Source organism: Scatophagus argus, chromosome 7 (assembly GCF_020382885.2).
Source record: "Scatophagus argus isolate fScaArg1 chromosome 7, fScaArg1.pri, whole genome shotgun sequence".
NCBI classification, from domain to species: Eukaryota; Metazoa; Chordata; class Actinopteri; family Scatophagidae; genus Scatophagus; species Scatophagus argus.
In genome coordinates this window covers 14,558,648-14,576,370 of record NC_058499.1, presented here as the reverse complement: position 1 = coordinate 14,576,370, position 17,723 = coordinate 14,558,648, and the positions used below count along the sequence as shown (strand labels likewise).

General features: G+C 41.5%; 1 protein-coding gene across 2 annotated transcripts; it reads right to left on the bottom strand.

Annotated features, from left to right (window-relative positions):
* Positions 1-199: 199 nt before the first annotated feature.
* Positions 200-17,460, bottom strand: nfat5a (nuclear factor of activated T cells 5a). 2 transcript variants are annotated; one of them, XM_046394884.1, is made up of 12 exons: positions 17,124-17,460; positions 10,846-10,974; positions 7,174-7,801; positions 6,795-6,978; positions 6,459-6,649; positions 6,193-6,365; positions 5,750-5,884; positions 5,569-5,621; positions 5,301-5,433; positions 4,419-4,603; positions 2,201-4,328; positions 200-2,063 (listed from the first exon to the last, which is right to left on the bottom strand). In XM_046394884.1, exons 1-12 carry the CDS (start codon positions 17,194-17,196, stop codon positions 1,669-1,671), a joined length of 4,407 nt encoding a protein of 1,468 aa, XP_046250840.1. In that variant the 5' UTR covers positions 17,197-17,460; the 3' UTR covers positions 200-1,668. The 2 variants fall into 2 exon arrangements, with proteins under 2 accessions (XP_046250840.1, XP_046250841.1); XM_046394885.1 differs by lacking the exon at positions 17,124-17,460 and adding an exon at positions 8,353-8,415 and having other exon boundaries at positions 10,846-10,976.
* Positions 17,461-17,723: the final 263 nt, after the last annotated feature.

Genomic DNA, 17,723 nt, shown 5'->3' with positions numbered 1-17,723 from the left:
ACGGTACCAACACTGAGACATAAAACTTAAATATTCAACACAAGGTAAAACAGTCTTAAGTGACAGACTGAACAGTAAATAGTACAAGTAGCAATACAATGAAAATCCTTCATTTCAATCCAAAAACCAATTGAATCAGTATTTTAGGTGTTTTGTCAGTGTCAGACAAAGGTCTACTTACCACTGCAACAATGAAAAATGACAATGCTTTTGGTGGGAATGGCTGTTTTTTTTTTTTTTTTTGACAGACTTGACTGGACCACTGAGACTGAATACAAAGAAGAATTCAACAGTGAGCAGACATTCTATACAAAGTTGTCCTAGACCTCAAAAATGTTCAGACATGACATGATAAAAATGCTTTGTTAACATGTATTTACCTTTACAAAGACAACTGCTTTTTTCGGGTTTTTTTTCTTGTTTTTTAACTGGATGTTTTCAGAGTACAAATTCAGCTGGATCAGTAGAGAACTGTGGACGGATATTAAGGATTAGCTAGAGGTTATAAAGTGCTTGAGATAAAATGTTTATAAAACCACAGCACTCCATTTTCACTAGTGGAAAGTTTCTTTCTATCCACATGAAATTGGTAAAGGTAACCAACTTCTTCAAAACAAAAACGATAAACACAATACATAGTTGAATGCTTTTTAAAATTTCACCAAGAAAGCTTCTGCAAACCCAGTGATGAGGCCTGAAAGTATGAAAACACTGGGAAGTGGCCAAAATGAAAGGCCCAGTCACATTTTTTCCAGGTTGAATCTCATTTGTGAGCGTTTAAATAGTCTCTCCTCTTTCTGCTCGTGATGGGAATACAGTATGTACTGATACCCATTTGGGTCAGTGAGTTAATTTCATTTTAGTGGAGCTGATATCAATATTTAACTCTCCTCCTGACAGTCTGCTCAGGTGCACACTCCAGCCATGGTGGCAAACATGATCGAGGGAAAACATACATATGTACTTAATTTAATAGTCTTTACTCTTAGAGTAGAATTTTGTCAAATAGCTGACATATGCAAACAATTAATTGCAAAAAAATCTTCATTATCCTCAGCAGAAGTAGTTTTGGCTGATGAAGTGACAGCTTGGAGTTTACACACTCACAAAATGAGATTCAGCCTATTTCTGACACATGTGCAATCTATTATTCAGTCCATGGCTGGCTGTTTCATCTACTCCAGCTGCTCTTATAGACTTCATCTCCATTACATTACTATTCCCCTGTTTCCCTGTCACTGACATTCTTTATCCCTTTCCAGTTTTGCGCCAAACCTGGTAGGTTTTTATCATCATCTTTAGGCTCACATTTTTAAAACGCAAACAAAAGACTGCACTTCCAAGACTGATGGATAAAGCTGTTATTACAGGCCTCTCTGATCCTGCAAGAGGGGTAATAACAAAGGCGAATTCATCAATTCAAGGACAATGGGTGTATGATGGCTATAACTAATTATAAATATTTCGTCAAAACGAGGTGTTACATAAGCTCATAATTTGGGTTTTTAGGTAACGGGCATTTAATTCTTCAATGTTTAAAATTTTCTTAGATTTTTGGAATTGGCATAAAACACCACACATCGCCATTGTGTTTGTTGGTTTAAGGATGTATAACTTTCAGCTACATATCACTCACTCTCCTTAGTGCCCACATGGTCCAAACATTTATCACTGCTTCTGTAGGCTTCCCAGTAGGTCCTCAATTTTATCCATGTTAGATGATGCAGATATTGATGCCTGTAGTTGATTCTGTAAGCTGCTCTGTAGACTGGTCTGCATTGGAGCTGGCAGACTCGTTTCTATGGTTGCCTGTAAAGTGGACTGCAGAGCTGCTGATGTGCTTGTCTGCATTGGATTCTGTAGACTAGTCTGCATGGCGTTCTCTAAGCTGGACTGCATTTGTGCCTGAAGGGTGCTCTGTAAGCTGCTGTGCATGCTGGAAGGCATCGAGGGGGCAGCTTGGGCCATGGGCTGGTCCAACAGAGGCTGCATGTGACTTGAGTTCTGGGGCTGGCTCTGAGCTGGCAGGGTGGGTCCGGGCGAATTGAGCAGCTGGGGCGAGTCTGGGAGGAACAAACAGTGGAAATGATTACTATAATCAAACAGTAGATGAAGGCATTGGCAGTGGCACTGGAGCAATGCAGGAAGCATAAGGAAACATACAACTCAAGAATTCAACACAAATTCAAGATCATCTTACCATTCTGGATGCCAAACACAAACAGGTTTGCCTGTCCTTGTGCAGCCACATTCCTACCCACAGTTGTCTGGAAAAGCTGCTCTGGTGGTTGCTGGCCAGGGTTGGCTACCACACCTACACCACCCTGTACCACAAAGATGGTTGTGCCAGGGGCTGGAGCCTGGTTGTTCAGCTCTTGTGGACCAATAGTGTTCTGCAGGCTGGACAGAGATGTCTGTGGCAAAAAAAGCTCCACAGGTTGACTGTTTGGGATGCTGCTGGAACTTGGGCCCACTTGCATTGGCTGCTGTTCCTGAAACAGACTTTGCTGTTGGTTCTCAGTGGACGCTGAGGAGCTTGAGGAGCTCTGGTCTTGAAAGGACATGGGCTCTGCTGGGTCTGGCTGGGGGATTCCAACGCTAATGCTTCCCATAGAAGAAGGGCCTTGGGTCTGGGTGCTGAAGAGAATAGTTGGAGGAATAGCCTGTGGGTTTAAATCTGTGGTGCAGAGAAGAAGACCTGTCTGCTGGGGTTGGGAAAGCTGGTTCTGGGGGACAGGATTAGCCTGCGAGTGGTTTGGGATATTTTGGAACAAGGAGCCCTGCTGGCCCATTGGAAGCTGTGGTGGCTGTTGCTGGTTCTGCTGTGGAGACTGCTGCTGCTCCATTGGGGTGCTCTGTTGCTGCATTTGGGAAAGCTGGGCTTGAGGTTGGTTCTGAAACATTGCAACAGACTGGGGCTGGTTGGATGTCTCCATAGAGGAAAGGAATGCCAGCTGTTGCTGTTGTTGAGGCTGAGGGGTTGGGGACAGGTATAGAGTTGACCCTGTTGACTGCTGCTCTGAGTTGAGACTGCCACTAGCCAGTACAGTCAGTGTATTCTGGAGCAGGGCAGCCTGGACCTGCTGTTGGGAGCTCTGGGTCTCAGCGAGGGGCCTGGGTGACTGGAAGAGCTGCTGTGGGGGGGATGTGTGGGATGGAGGCTGTGCTGGGAAGCTGGTCTGGATGGTGAGCAGATCTCCAGCCTGCTGAAGAAGGGACACTGGCTGCTGTACTTGGGAGGAGGAGTGGATCTGGGGCTGAAGCAACTCAGCCTGAAGATGCTGTAAGTTCTCCAAGACCTGTTGCTCTTGCAATTGTTGCTGCTGCTGTAAGTTGCCCAATGCTTGATTTTGTTGTTGCTGCTGCTGTTGTAGCTGATGTTGTTGTAAATTGGTAAGTATTTGATTTTGCTGTTGCTGATCCTGAAGCTGAATATTATTAAGGACTTGCTGTCGCTGATTTTGTTGTATCTGTTGTTGTTGCTGTTGAATATTCTCCATGATTTGCTGCTGCTGTTGCTGTTGGTCCTGTGGTTGTAGTATAAGTTGTTGTTGTATCTGCATGGTGCCAAGAACTTGCTGCTGTTGCTGCTGTAAGTGCTGCTGCAGTTGTTGATGCTGTTGAAACTGTTGCTGCATTTGTTGTTGTTGTTGTTGTTGTTGATGCTGTTGTTGTTGTTGTTGTTGCTGTTGTATCTGCTGTTGCTGTTGTAGCTGTAGCTGTTGCTGTGTTGTCAGTGAGTTATCTGTGGTTCCCAGTCTAAGGCTATTCATGTTCTCCTGGACATGCTGTTGAAGGGAGTCTGCAGAGGGTGTGGGACTATACAGCACAGAGTTCAGCTGCTGCTGAGCTACAGCTGCCTCCAACACCTGCTGGAGCGTGGTGTTACCTCCAGCTTGTAGCTCCCTTACTGCCCTCTCCAGCTGGGCCACACCTTCCTGTGGGAACAGGGGAACCTGTGACTGTTGTGGCTGGGGTTGAGAGGGAGTTGCTATTTGGGGCATGGCCACGACTACAACCCCTCCACTATTACTGGAACTCTCAGGAGGCAAGCTGTCCTGAGGGTCTCTGAGGAATTGCTGAGGGACTTCGGGTGTCACAGGGGGGATTGTAGTATCTCCTGACACTGGGAAGGGGGTTGTGGGAGTAATGTCTTGCTTTTGTATAGTGCTGAGAGACTCTAGGCTAGGGAAGACAGGTGGTGCCTGGGGAAGCTCCACGTCTTCAGGTTGTAGGGGCATTGGGCTCTGAAAAGACTCTCCACCTGAATGAGGACTAGAGCTGAGCTCCAGGGTCTGCTGCACTGAGACAAGAGGGTCAGGGGAGGGCTAAAAACAGAGAGGAAACAAAAATGTTACCATATGCAGTTTCATGTAAATATGTTGACTCCTCTTTCTGGAGAATGAATTGTATCTTACCTTAAAGACATCTGTGGGTGGTGGATTGCTAGACACTTCCATTGGCGTGTCCTCTTGTCGTTTGGAAGACTGACCAGAGCAGTCAGTTCCCTCAGAAGATAAAGATTTGAGTTGGCCATCAAATATACACGTCTTGACCAGGGAGGGTCCCTCTGTTTTTACTGTCCGTATGTTTGAGTCATCAGCTGAGGGCGAGATTAAAGACACAGGATGATTTTGTGTCCGTTGAAGACTATGCACTTATTTCAAGTTGACACCTTAAGCTTCACAGTGTATTATCACTGATGTTGCATTATAATTTAATTTTCTGTGATAGGTCACTGATAGTTTTGCCATTTTGGCAATACTTACACATTTCATTTAAATGCATCTGCTGTAATTGGAAAAATGTAATGTTGATTTACACAATTAACACAGGTGGCATTTTGTCCCATAGAATATGGCCACCGTATTTTAAAAATAACATAATTTGAGCCTTAATCATAAAGCACTGTCTGCATCTTTTACTTAAGGCGTAGGTGTGCAAGGTATGAAAAAACTCACTCACTCACTGTGCTTGCTTCACTCAATGGAGGTGGAAGTGAGGGCTTTTAAATATAATCTCTAAAGTCTAACACAGCAAGCACCTGTCTATCTTTTCACTGCATCTCTGCAGCAAGATTTAGGTTATCATTACTTTAAAAGGTAACAGCATCTGTAAAAATCTATTTGTTTGGTTATGATGGTTAAATTTTGCAATTAATCTGAGGATCATGTGCATGAACTGGGGGTGTTCCATACAGGTCACCAATCAACTATGTTATGTTACACCCCTATACAAGAGGTCTCCAATTCCAAAGAATATGTTGGCTGACGCTGATGACCTGCATGAAGTGACTGTACCTGAGTCTGGAGTGTAGGTGAAGGTCTGGGCATCATGCGATCTACCAGCATTGGTCATCACAAAGATTCCCACAGAAACTGGAGAAGTGATAGACTGGTTGTGGAATGGAGGAACTGTCACAATCAAATGGTTCTGGAAAATAGAGATCGAAAAGGGCAATCACATTTTTTAGTAAAATCTCATAAAGAGTATAGTCAACAAAATCAGGCAGTTTTTCCTTATTCAAGGAGAACCAGGAGAGAATACAAATCATTCAGCCGCATTTACCTGGTGGAAAAGGTCCATATCAATCTTCGCCTCAGCTTGCCACGAATTATCATCTACAAATAAAGCAACATTTTTTTTTTTATACCCAGCAGATGTTTACATGCAGAAACCCATTTTCCACACTGATTACACTGAGATACATCTAAGGACAACATGGACAAACTCAAGCTGGCTACAGCACCTGCAATGTTCTCCTGAAAAATAACTTTGGTTCCTTTGAGGAAGTTTTTTCCAATGATAAAAACTTCCTCTCCTCCCCTCACTGAGCAGCTGTGGAGACTCTTTTTCAGGATCTCGGGCACTCCTGCTGGTTGGGCTGTGGGATGACAACAGAGTTTAAACAAACAAAACTCACATGATATCTAGGTTAGTGTTTGCCAGATGGCTCCTGGAAGACTAATGAAACAGTAAGAAAAAAAAAAAAAGAAAAAAAAAGTTTAAGAAAGAAAGTTTAAGTCCCGTGGTCTGATGAGACCAAAACATCATCCTAAATGTGATGTCTGACAAAAAGCCAAACACACACACAACACAACACAAATGATGGGAGACAAACCTTTCCTTAATATTTAAGTATTTAACTTTAGACTGATGATGACTCTTTGATGTTGTGCCTGAACTACTCACTGCAGAGGATGGGTGAAGAGGGGACCTGTAGAGTAAGGACTGATCCATCAGGTTGGGGGATGCTGACTCTGAATGCCAGCCTGGCACGTGTGCTCTTCTTTTTGGACCCTGCCACACCAATACGTGCCTCCACATCTGCATTACGCAGCTTCAGAATTCCTACACAATCCACCCTATAGAAACAACCCAAGACGGTGAATACATGACAGGCACACTAAATACTCTGTGTATTAACTGATCTCAAATTATCCACCACAGCCCCTTACGCAAGTGTCATATCATTGCTGGGCTCCAGAGGGATCTCTATGACAGTGGTGCCCTCTATGTCCACCTCCTTGCAGGCAGTGGTATTACGTCCCGTGACTCTGCATGCCTGGTAGAAACCGTGTGGCTTCACTCTGCCTGCATCATTCGCGACAAACACTTGCAGCACAACTGGTTCACTCACACCCTCCAACTGGGTAATAAAAAAAAAAGTGCAAAAAAAATGCAACACTATTAAACAATAAAGTTGTTTCAAAGTTCAAAACACAGGTGTTACATTTTTCCTGAAGTGAAGAAGTGGGAAGTAGTGAAGAAGTAGTTAACCATCTTTGTCAAACCTTGACAGTGGGGAATCCCTGTTGTGTGCGATCTTTGACAGAACCTCTGCTGCCCTCTGTCAAATAGCGAGCTCTGTGCTGGGTCTCTGGCTGCACCAGGATCTTTAGCTCCTTCCCATCACTCCTCTGTGGGTACTGAGCACACAGGGAGCCCCCCTTCACTGTAGTTCCTGTCTCAAGAGAGCTGTGGGACAACCAACCAACCAATAAATAAATAAATAAATAAAATCACAAACCACATGATGACTTTATAATGACTTTCAGAAATTCAGTCAACCCCGACAAAACTAAGTTAAATGACCTTAACTGTAGTCCTACGGAGGGACAGAACTCAAGTTAAAACGCTGACAGAGTGAGAATCGGACAAGGGTCACCCCACCTGGCTATGGGATTGGTTTTGTCTGTGCCCAGCTGGGATAGGACAAAGTGAGGGGCCTTGGCGCTGTCAGCATCAAACACGTCCATGCTGTCCTCTGGAGGAGCAGGCTTGGGCCCAGGTCGCTGGCGAGGGGTGCGTTTTCGAGACTTGCGTGGCACCTCTGTGTTGTCGTTGTAGGAGATGGAGCTGATCAAGCTAAAGTTGGAGATGGAGTCATCAGCCCACATACTGCTGCTATGCTCTGAGTCTGCTCCTGGTGGACCAGATACAGTAGGTTCCTCTTGGCAAGACATCTGGCTGTCATCAAACAGATCCTCAGGTGGCGGGGATATGCTCAATACAGGCCTCCGTTTTGATGGGGTGTTCTGAGGCTGCTGGACTAGCCCTGACAACACTCCTGACCCTATGTCTCCTGTGGCAGTGTTTGCTCCACTGTTGCTTCTGCCTGGGACAGATACAGCACCCTCCATACTCTGCATCTCTGAAGTTCCAGCTCCATCCCCTCCTGTGGAGTGGACATGCTGTGGAACCTTGAGATGGTCTGAGGATGAGGTAGAGGAGCCAGTGGATGGGACTCCCATGGCCAGGGAGGAGGAGGCAGAGGGGCTGGAGGTGGAGGAGGTGGCATCTGTAGTAGTATATACAGATAAAAAAAGTTAGTACGGCTGTTCAGCACAGAGCAGGCTAGCAGTCCCATTCAAGCAGCTGAATTTGTGCATGATTTGTATTGATTTCCCCTCTTCCCAACTCTAATTTCAACAGACTGTTGAGGGTTATATATACTCTCACTGTGCATGCGAGAGCTGTCAAGCATTGATCAAATATTCTGAAGTTAAAGTTGAGAAGGGTACTTTAGGTCCCACAATGTTTTGATTCCTACAAAACCTTTCTCAATTAAAATCAAGGTGACAAAACTGACATGCTTTGTTTACAAAAACAAAAGCAAGCTACAAATTGTTACATACACATTGCCAGAAAAAAACATAACAAAATCTGGTCAAACTTTCTTGTACAGCCAAATTTGCAAGCTGGAAATGTGGCGCCAAATTAAATTTGCCAGGGTTACAGTACAGTTTGTGCAATGTGCATTCAGTAGTAAACAGTAGTTTGCGCATGCCAATTGGAAGATTTGGTTGGGACTGAGCGTAGCCATGGAGACAGAATAAACAAGCCTCTGACCTATGGAGCAGTGAACTGCAGACCATTTTATATGCAGACACTCCCTGCCTCAGAGGGAACTTCCTGCAATAAAAACGAGACAGCCAATGAGCAACAAGAGAGCTGATCATTCAAGATTCAACTTCTGTCAATCAGTAAATTGGATGAGTTAATACACCGAAGGAGTAACTTTTGAAGTTGATCATATATATACATATATATGATATACCCAATTTCCCTCCAGGGATTAATAAAGTCATCTATCTATCTATCTAGACATGTTGAAGCATGTGTATTTGGTTAATGACGTTCTTAAAAACATTACAGTAGTCATGCTTTTGATCAGCACTGCTTAGGGCCAGCTGGTTCAGACAGGTAGCGTTAACAAGAGCGCTCTCTCCCACATGACCGCTGACCAGTTAGTTTGCTGTCTGGATGAAACTCTAGAATCCTTCACAGTTATAGCTGAGGTTGACCTCCCTGAACCATGATCCAAGATCAGACCATTTGTTTGGTTTGCTAAATGATATTTCAAAAACAGTCCCAAAAATTGTTAGGGGCAACTTCACTGTTTCATAAAGAGACAGAACCTTTATAATTTCTGAAAATGTCAGCTGCTTTGAAACATATAGGAGTGGATCATTTCATCATTTCATTTAGCTGCAAAACTCAAATACTATTGCATGAGCTATTGCACGAGTGTGTGAATATTATGGCATTTATTTATATTATGTTATGGCAAAACATAACTATACCAACACCGTTAGAGACAAAGTGTTAATACAGTCATAGACACTGGGAGACAATATGTCATAGCATAATGGATGTCTGAGATGACTGCTTGAGCCAAAGAACAAAGTTTTGGATCACCAGCATGTGTGATGCTATATGGGGTTTTGCACTAAATGTATTTTTAACAACTTAACAACCCAGGTGAGAAAAAAAAATGTTAAGCACAAGCATCACTGGGAAAAGAGGTGCTGAAAAAAAAGTAAGTGAAATGAGAAAGGACAAGCTATGTTAGCATGCTGTTAATGCAAACTTAACATAACTTGGAGCGGTTACTTTGCTTTCCAAGAAAAGAGGACTGTGTGACTTTCATTAGATAGAAGCCACTGAAGCCGTTTTTACACTGCATGGCACTGCTTGGCTCAACTCGACTTACTTTTGGTATAAAGTAATTCTAAATTTGGTTTTCCACTGCAGATAGTATCTCCTCAATGTAGGCAGGATTCTGACAGTCATAACTGTGTGAAACTGCTCTGATATGAACTTCACCGTAAGACAAACACAGAAACAATGGAGGTTATCAAAGAGATAAGAGATGTAAGTAATTATTAAAGCTATTAAAGTCATTGCTCCTTTTCTGGTATCACATGTTTTAAACAAAGTGATATCTGCATTTTTACATTAGATTTTCCACCCAAGGCTGAATATACTTTAAGATTAATGCATTAGTATGCGGTCTGTGACTTTTTCTATACTAGCACTGTATGTTGTTTATTTATACAATTATGTTTTAAACCTTATTTTGTACACTCAGGACATTTTTTTTTGGTCATGGTATCACAAGACAAATCAAGTATCTTTTTATAAGAGTAACACGACGACTCTGGTTGCTCCATGTTGTGCAAATGGTCTGCAATGCTTTCACTCCACTGTTAATCAACGGCCCTGTTCACTTGGAACCTCGACAGAGATACAAAAGTCCGATACTAAAAAAGTAACAGGTACTATCTGCCGCTTTTGACTCTGGAAAACCAATAAAAGCAAGTCGAGTTGAGCCAAGCCATACCGTGCAGTGGAAACACAATCCAAGTTTCTTAGATATTAACTGGGCTTAAATGTCAGTCTAAAACAATATTCAGCAAACTTTAATTACATTTCTTTTCAGGCATTTAGCTTTAAAAAGTGTAATTGTTATGTGGAAAGCTGCAGACACTTAATGCAGTTGCTGTGTCAGTGAATAACAGTGCACCAAAACACAGTCAAGACAAGCAATGGTTTTTCCCATACCACTGCTAAAATTATAAGAGAAGTTCGTCACGCAAACTTAATACCTAAAAGGCTCAACACAGACAAGCCTAACCTCCTACACAGAACAGATTTTCACTAACTGGTTTCTTTATCTGAGGATAACAGTGGAAAAATCAATGACCCCAAAATATATTTAAAAACAGCTCGAGTCCAGCTCTAATTATCAGCTTTAACACTTTGCTCCCACCCCCAGCTGGTACCACCATAGCCCTGTAGAACTAGTGGACACCCTGGACTCTAATGTGACTGCCTTGTCATGTCAGCAGTATTAAAGTAGAGTAGTTTAAAAATAAATACCAGCCCATATCATTTCAAACAGTCAAATATTGTCTCAGAAACTGATGAAAGGGTGAAGTTGCCCCCAGACACTGACACAAGGCCATATTAGTTTCTTTACCCCTACTGTCTTGGGGAATAATTTGGCAAGGGGAAACTGATCCCAGATCATGGTTTTCATGGAATGAGCATGTAGCTCACCTGAGGCCAAGGCTGCAGAGGGGGGAGGTCCCGCCTCTCCCCCACTCTTCTGGCTCATGGTGGGTGGGTCTGTCTGGGTGGACGACGGCTGCAGTTGGAGTTCTTTAGGGAGGAGGTCATATACCGACTCTGTCATAAAAGATGAACAAGAAAACATAAATTAGATTTTGAAATACACTAATAAGATCTGATGTTTATTAAAAAACCAAGTGACTAGAAAAGAATGTCCACTTCTCACACATGGAAATTTTTGACAGCTTTGAGTTCTGCAGTCCTGCTTTAAGTCTGTTCAGAACTTGAACCAACTGAAATTACAAACCTTTATCATAAAAATTACTCACAATTTCTTAAAAGACGACAAACACACATCTCAAGGGTTCCATAACAAACAGCCACTACATTCTTGGCCCAAACCTGAATCCAACATAGAATTACCTTAAGATGCAGTTAGACACTGGAACAAAAAACATTCAGACTTAACTGAAATATAGTCACATGATGTCATCACAAAATGTAATGGTGCCAACAGTTCATTCCACTTGGCGCTATGTAATCCTGGGGGTGGATGTGACAAAAATGGAATCCTGTAATGGGACTGAAAGCAAAGCTGGGTCTCATGATCAAATGTTTTCCACATATACAAAAAAAAACTGCAGTCAACACTAACACAGCACAGACTGTCTTATGCTAAACTAAATTAGCCCGCATTTGGCTTAGTGTAATAAGACCCACTGAGACATTCCTTGATATTTGATGTTGAGGTGATTCCTAGAAGTCTATAACCAACCACTGCAGCTACATGGGAGTATGCCACATTTGGTGGCATGATTAGGTAGTCTGGTTGCTAAGAAACAGTGATCCATCAACATCCTGACATTGAAATTTCAGCTGTGCATCGGTAGCACCCAGCATGTGTAGTAGTCATCTGATTCTCAGCTGTGACTTAGCACCAGCAGAATGGTGAAACTGACAAGACACATGATCTTGCACCTCTGTGACGTCAATGATGCTGCTGAAGGAGTGACAACACACCTCAGTGCTCCGGTGTATAGACAGACAGACAAAACTTAAAATACTCAGACTAGCTTAATGTTGTATTGCTTATCCAGAGTGAATCTGTCCTCAAGGGATAGTTCCCTCCAAATTACAGTAAAATTTGTTTATCTATACAGAGGGATTGTAGATATAGCCTGCAGCAAATGCCATTACAGCTGAGCTGAGTGGAATTAGGTTTGTGGTGCTCCAGCTACCAAAAATTAAATTTGTCACCATCATTTTCCAAATATAGAAACCATTTTGATGTGAACAGTGTCTTGATGCAGGGTAGAAAAGTGTCTTGCAATGAGGGCTGTAGACTGTAGTCACTAACAATGTCATTTTGAGCCAACAATCCTTTTAAACAAGACAAACCCTAACAGTGTCTTTACATGTGCCTTAAAATAGAAAGCCAAACAAAAGACCTCTATAAACCTCGGACAATAGTTCATATAATATACTTTTAAATGGCGTTGAAGCCAGCAGTGAAGTATGCATGACTCTATAACCATCAATCTGCGTCTGTTGTACTTTGTCCATGGGGCGAAGAGAGTGTCTTTGTGCTTGCATGTATTGCAGATTGACTGGAAACCCGACATGACCTCAGGCTTGACCATTACTCCTTTCACACAGGAGATGTGTGTATGATGTGAGTCTACTGAATGATTGTCCAACCTGCCTCGAACTAATTCATGTGCACTGAAGAGCATTCACATATGAACAAATGTCATCACCATTCACAGACTCACAAATACATATTCCTGCCAAAAAACAGAAATACACTATATAGTAAAGATAACACAAAAGCCCGTTCACTGAGTTGGGAATCTTCCGACCGAGATTGGAAGGAGGGTCACAAAGCCAGATTGGATTGCATATACTGACTGGATTAAAAAAAAAAAAAAAAAAAATTAAAAAAGTCAGTCCAGGGTTAACCCATATCACTGTTCTGAATGAGACAGATGGCAAGTCTGCTCTCCCCGAGCGCTCACAGGTCCCAGAGCAGAGCAGCAACGGTACAACTGAAATTTCATTTTTAACAAAAATTCTGCAGCAGATTTTAACTGCTTGACTAAAAATCAATCACAGAAAGGACTTTGTTTGCCTACAGTGCATTTATTGACATGTGCTTTGACAAGCTTAGTTAGCTTCTTTTGTCTAATAATCTTTAACACAGACTACTAATGATCAGTGCAAACACAAATCAATGGACATAAATTCATAATCCTTCATGATATTTACATGCATGTAAATGCATGATCTGGATTTCATTCAGTGTTTTGAATTTACTAGGGCGCTAGACTTTGCCCAGAGTGAACAGTATGCAAAATAGTGTTTGTATATATACAAACTGTGGCATGGCTGCTGGTATTGGGAAATTAGATGATTTTCTGATACTTATGTCAATGCAATACTTGGGTTTTAGTACCAATATCAGACAATACATCTAATAATGTACTTTCCTGAGTATTAACACATTTTCCTAGCCAAAACATTCCATGGTGAGGAGGAAAGCCAAAACTTTCAAATGCATGTGGTTACTGTTGTCAAAGGGCTGTAACTGACAGTAGTAAACAGACTAACTGGTGCTTGCTTTTTGTATTTGATGGCTTTTGATATTTCATTCTACCGTCACATTATGTGTGGGGCCTTTAACACAACACAAAAACATTTGAAACAAGTTATCAGAGTCCATTTATTTACCATGTTTTGTGGCCAGAATAAGGTGCTTCCGCTGAGCTACCACACAGTCTTGTACACAAGAGAACAACCACATCATATAATTTGTGGTTACTAGAGAAATGGCCTTGCTGCGAACCATGTAAACATCTTAATCAAACTGTCTGCGTGAAAGAGGAGGGCTTCTGAGAGACTTATACGAGTCTACTGGACACCGATAATGTTCAGGGAATGGATTTTGGTATTGGTTTCCATTTGCTTTTACAGAAGGCAGACAACATCTGTACATGTTTATATGTACAGCTCTACAGAATCATGCCCCCAAAGTAAGCTGCAACACACTTGCCAGCCAGAGGGCAGGCTGACTTTAACCTACACTAGAACAATTAAATTACCTCATCTCATAGTTATGCACTGCTCACGTTACACATGCCTTAAAGGTTTTGCCAAATGGCAAGACTGCCAGTCCATTTTTATTCTTTGCAGCTGGCTTGGGGCTAAGATGGGGGATGACAGATGAATAGACAATTCACAAGGGAGATGTTTTTGTTGCAAATGAAAAAATATGCAGACCAAGAATGTATCTCAGTGCCCAATAATGGCTGCTTTAATTACACTCTTGAACACGTAACGATATTCTCAAGCCAGCGTACAGACAAAGGAGCTACTCACTGCACTCCAACCACAAAGAATGCCATTTTTGGCTATTCACACCATCTCTGTTTACCTTGAAACTGAATTGTTTTGGCAAGGAATCGCGAGCTGTTCAATTTGATTCTCCATGCGCCTGTTTATGTAGATCAGAAACCAGTAGTTTCAAACATTGATATAATCCAGCTACTACCGCACACATTTAGTTTACATTTCCTTTACATTTTGATCTTTGTAAAACAAGTGCTTTGTGGTAGTCAGTCATCCTTGCCTGAAATAAAGCACCCCAGTAGCTTAAAAAGTTGCCCTAACTAAACAAACGCAGACATGAACATGTTAATTTAACTTGTAAAACACCCTGCTTTTAGACTGTTACTTCCGGAGGAGACTTCCATTTCGTCCCATATGTCTCAGGTGATCAACACTAAATGGATTCTAATGGATACATGCACCAATATGAATACATGAGTGGATACTCAGCTGACGCACAAGGAATTAACAATGGAACAGAACAAATATAAAATATATATATTTGGACCAGATCTACATGGAGTTGCAATGCATGTCCTGTGTCTCACACAATGGATTCATATATGATATCTGATACACTGATGCCACAGCTCATGTTTCCCACACAGATAAGCTGGTAAAAAATCTATTTTTTAAAAAATATTTTTTTTAAATCCCTCTAAATGAAAACCCTTGAAAGGGGAAGTAGGATAAGAAAACATGCACACTTTGTTCATGCACAGTTTAAGTATTTTTTAAGTATTCAAGATGCCAAATAGATAACCCTTTAGCAGGTTTCAAAGCACTTTTGTTCCTCCTATTGAATATTTCAAACATTGGAAGATAAGCTCCTTTTCTCTCGCATACATCAGCAGATGAGCTGATGTATTATTGTTGTGTTATTAAATTATGTAAATAATATAAACCAGATCGAATTTATTTGTTACAGTGAATGATGCCATATAGCAGAAAATCAAAAAACTGAGATGCATTAGGAATTTTTTTGTAATTAAAATCTGGCACCCTGGATTAAAGCTAAACTGAATCATGAGTTTCCCAGCCCTAAAATCTCATCAGTTTGCAACCTGCTTGTGCAGATGGTTATCATTCTCCTTCAATGTATAGTTTAAGTACCATACTATGGATGCAAAATATATGGTGATGCAAAAAATTATCGGCCTGATAAAAGGAAATTTATGTTATCTGCTAGAATGAATTTATAACTGACTTATTGCTTATCTTATCAGTAATGGCCATGAGGCACAGGTAATTATCAGTTCCTGGTATCAGCTGAAAAAATCCACGCTGTATATCTCTTCACTGTACAATAAAGATAATCTTTTATGAGTAACATTTTGTGTAACTAATTAAGTGGTTTTAATTTTTTTGTAATATATGTTTGAATACTTTGCCTTCAGATCCTTACTGTCATTTACACTGACAGACATATAACACCAAACACATTTGTTTGAATTACTGGAGATCTACACAAATCCTAGAGGTGTCTCCTCACGCTTCTGCTTAAAGACCTAGCACACAAATATTTATTCTATTATTACTATTAATACTTTTTCCACTTTAAAGAGGTCAGACTAAGTCATATTTAGACTCTCATCATGTGATACAGTGTGACCATATGGCAGACTCAACTAACAATTTCAGGTTCACAGAGCAATGCTTTCTGTTGGGCATTCCATATACATATCATCCAGACAGATGTGGGGCCAGTAAATCAGAATCAGAATCAGAATTCCTTCATTTACCCCTGAGGGGAAATCCTATATTGGGTATAAACGCTCTATGTTCATCACTAGCGATTAAAATAATCACTATAACTAAGAGCAGCTGCTCTCCCATCCAAATGCAAAATGCATAGAATCATGCATCTCAGGTTACCATCAACATACAAAGCTTTCTCATGAATAAGCAAAACCATGATAGCTGCCAGTGTTGAATAACAGAATGACAGAGAGAGAATTTATCTACCCATGAAGTTGATCCACTTGCTAACAAAGAGAAAATTAAAATACAAAAAAGCTGAGCCGAAAATTACTTCAGATGCTCTTATCTGACCACAACTAGAGTTAACGGTGTAACGCTACTTCCTTGAACGAAGCAACAACCTCCTAATAATAACATAACCGTTGGATGACACGTGTCCCAAACGTATTATAGACAGATAATAAATGTTGGCACCAAGTTAATGGCCAAGGCGGCCCCAGTGACCCTTTATCCTGACGTGCAGAATACCATGCCCTGAGCTCTGAAGTGCGAGTAACTACCTTCTTTATGTGGAACCAGAGAAATTGAGGACAACTCTGGCCCAGTTTCACACATAAACCAAAACAAGAGAAGGACGGTCACTCAAAAAAGGAAAAAAATGATGATGATAAAATAAACACAGAGGATAAACACAGCATCCAGCATGCACTATATTTCCTCCTTCCCTCGCATGCTAACACACACAACTCTGCAGAATCCAACCAAGACTTAGACGTTAAACCACTGAACAATGTGTTGGCTGTAAAGCGACCACACGTAGCTGTGGCTAGCTAATAAAATGTACCTAACATTATACTAGCCATCAGCCCACTAAATGATGACAATTCTAATCACATCGATGTTATCTCGCGTGTCACTGATACAATTAAACAGCAGCGTAACGCATCAGGGACTTCCACGCATTGTGACATGGACAGCTAACCAGCCAGGTTCTCGCCAATGCACAAACCAAACGCAGCTAACTAACTAAGCTAGCTAGGTTGGCTAACAGCAGAAAAGAAGCTAACTAGTGCTAGCTAGCAGCTTAACGTGAGCTATTAAGACAATCATTTTGCTTCCAATTAAACAGGACAAAACGGGTTAGTGTCATAGTCGTAACCTTTATTTAGTACGGATCTTACCTTTTGAGTATAGAGATTTGGGGGAATTGAGGTCGAAATCCGAGCTAAGGAGGGATATAAAATCAGAGGGCATCGCAGCGCTTCATCGAGGGGAGGGGAAGCGGACACTCTCTAGAAGAAACGAAGTCGGCAGCTTTTGGCCAATGAATATTGCGTTGTACAAGCGAAATGTTTTAATATATAGGGTATAACATCGACACAATCTTAAGGCGAGAAAAACAAAACTTTAAATACCAAAAAACCGTTAACGAGCACGCCTCCCGTTAGTGTATGTTTGTCTTTGCTGAGGAGACACAAACACACACTTGCCTACAGTTGGTCGGCCCACCTCCTAGCCCCTCCCCTTTCTAGTGCCTTGGGACATGCGCTGTGGCCAGAGCGAGGCTGAAGTTGCCATCATATAGTGAAGTGGCATCACATTACGTGCACTAATCTGATTTTATCTTATCTTAATCTTGTAAGTCACGTGTATTTAATTTGTCTGTTTTACACCTTGGGTACACGAACCAATTATGATAATAAGTTGAATCAGTCCTAGCTGACTTGGAAATTTCCTCGCAGTCCTCAGGCTCCATGACACTTGAATGTTTATATATGTGC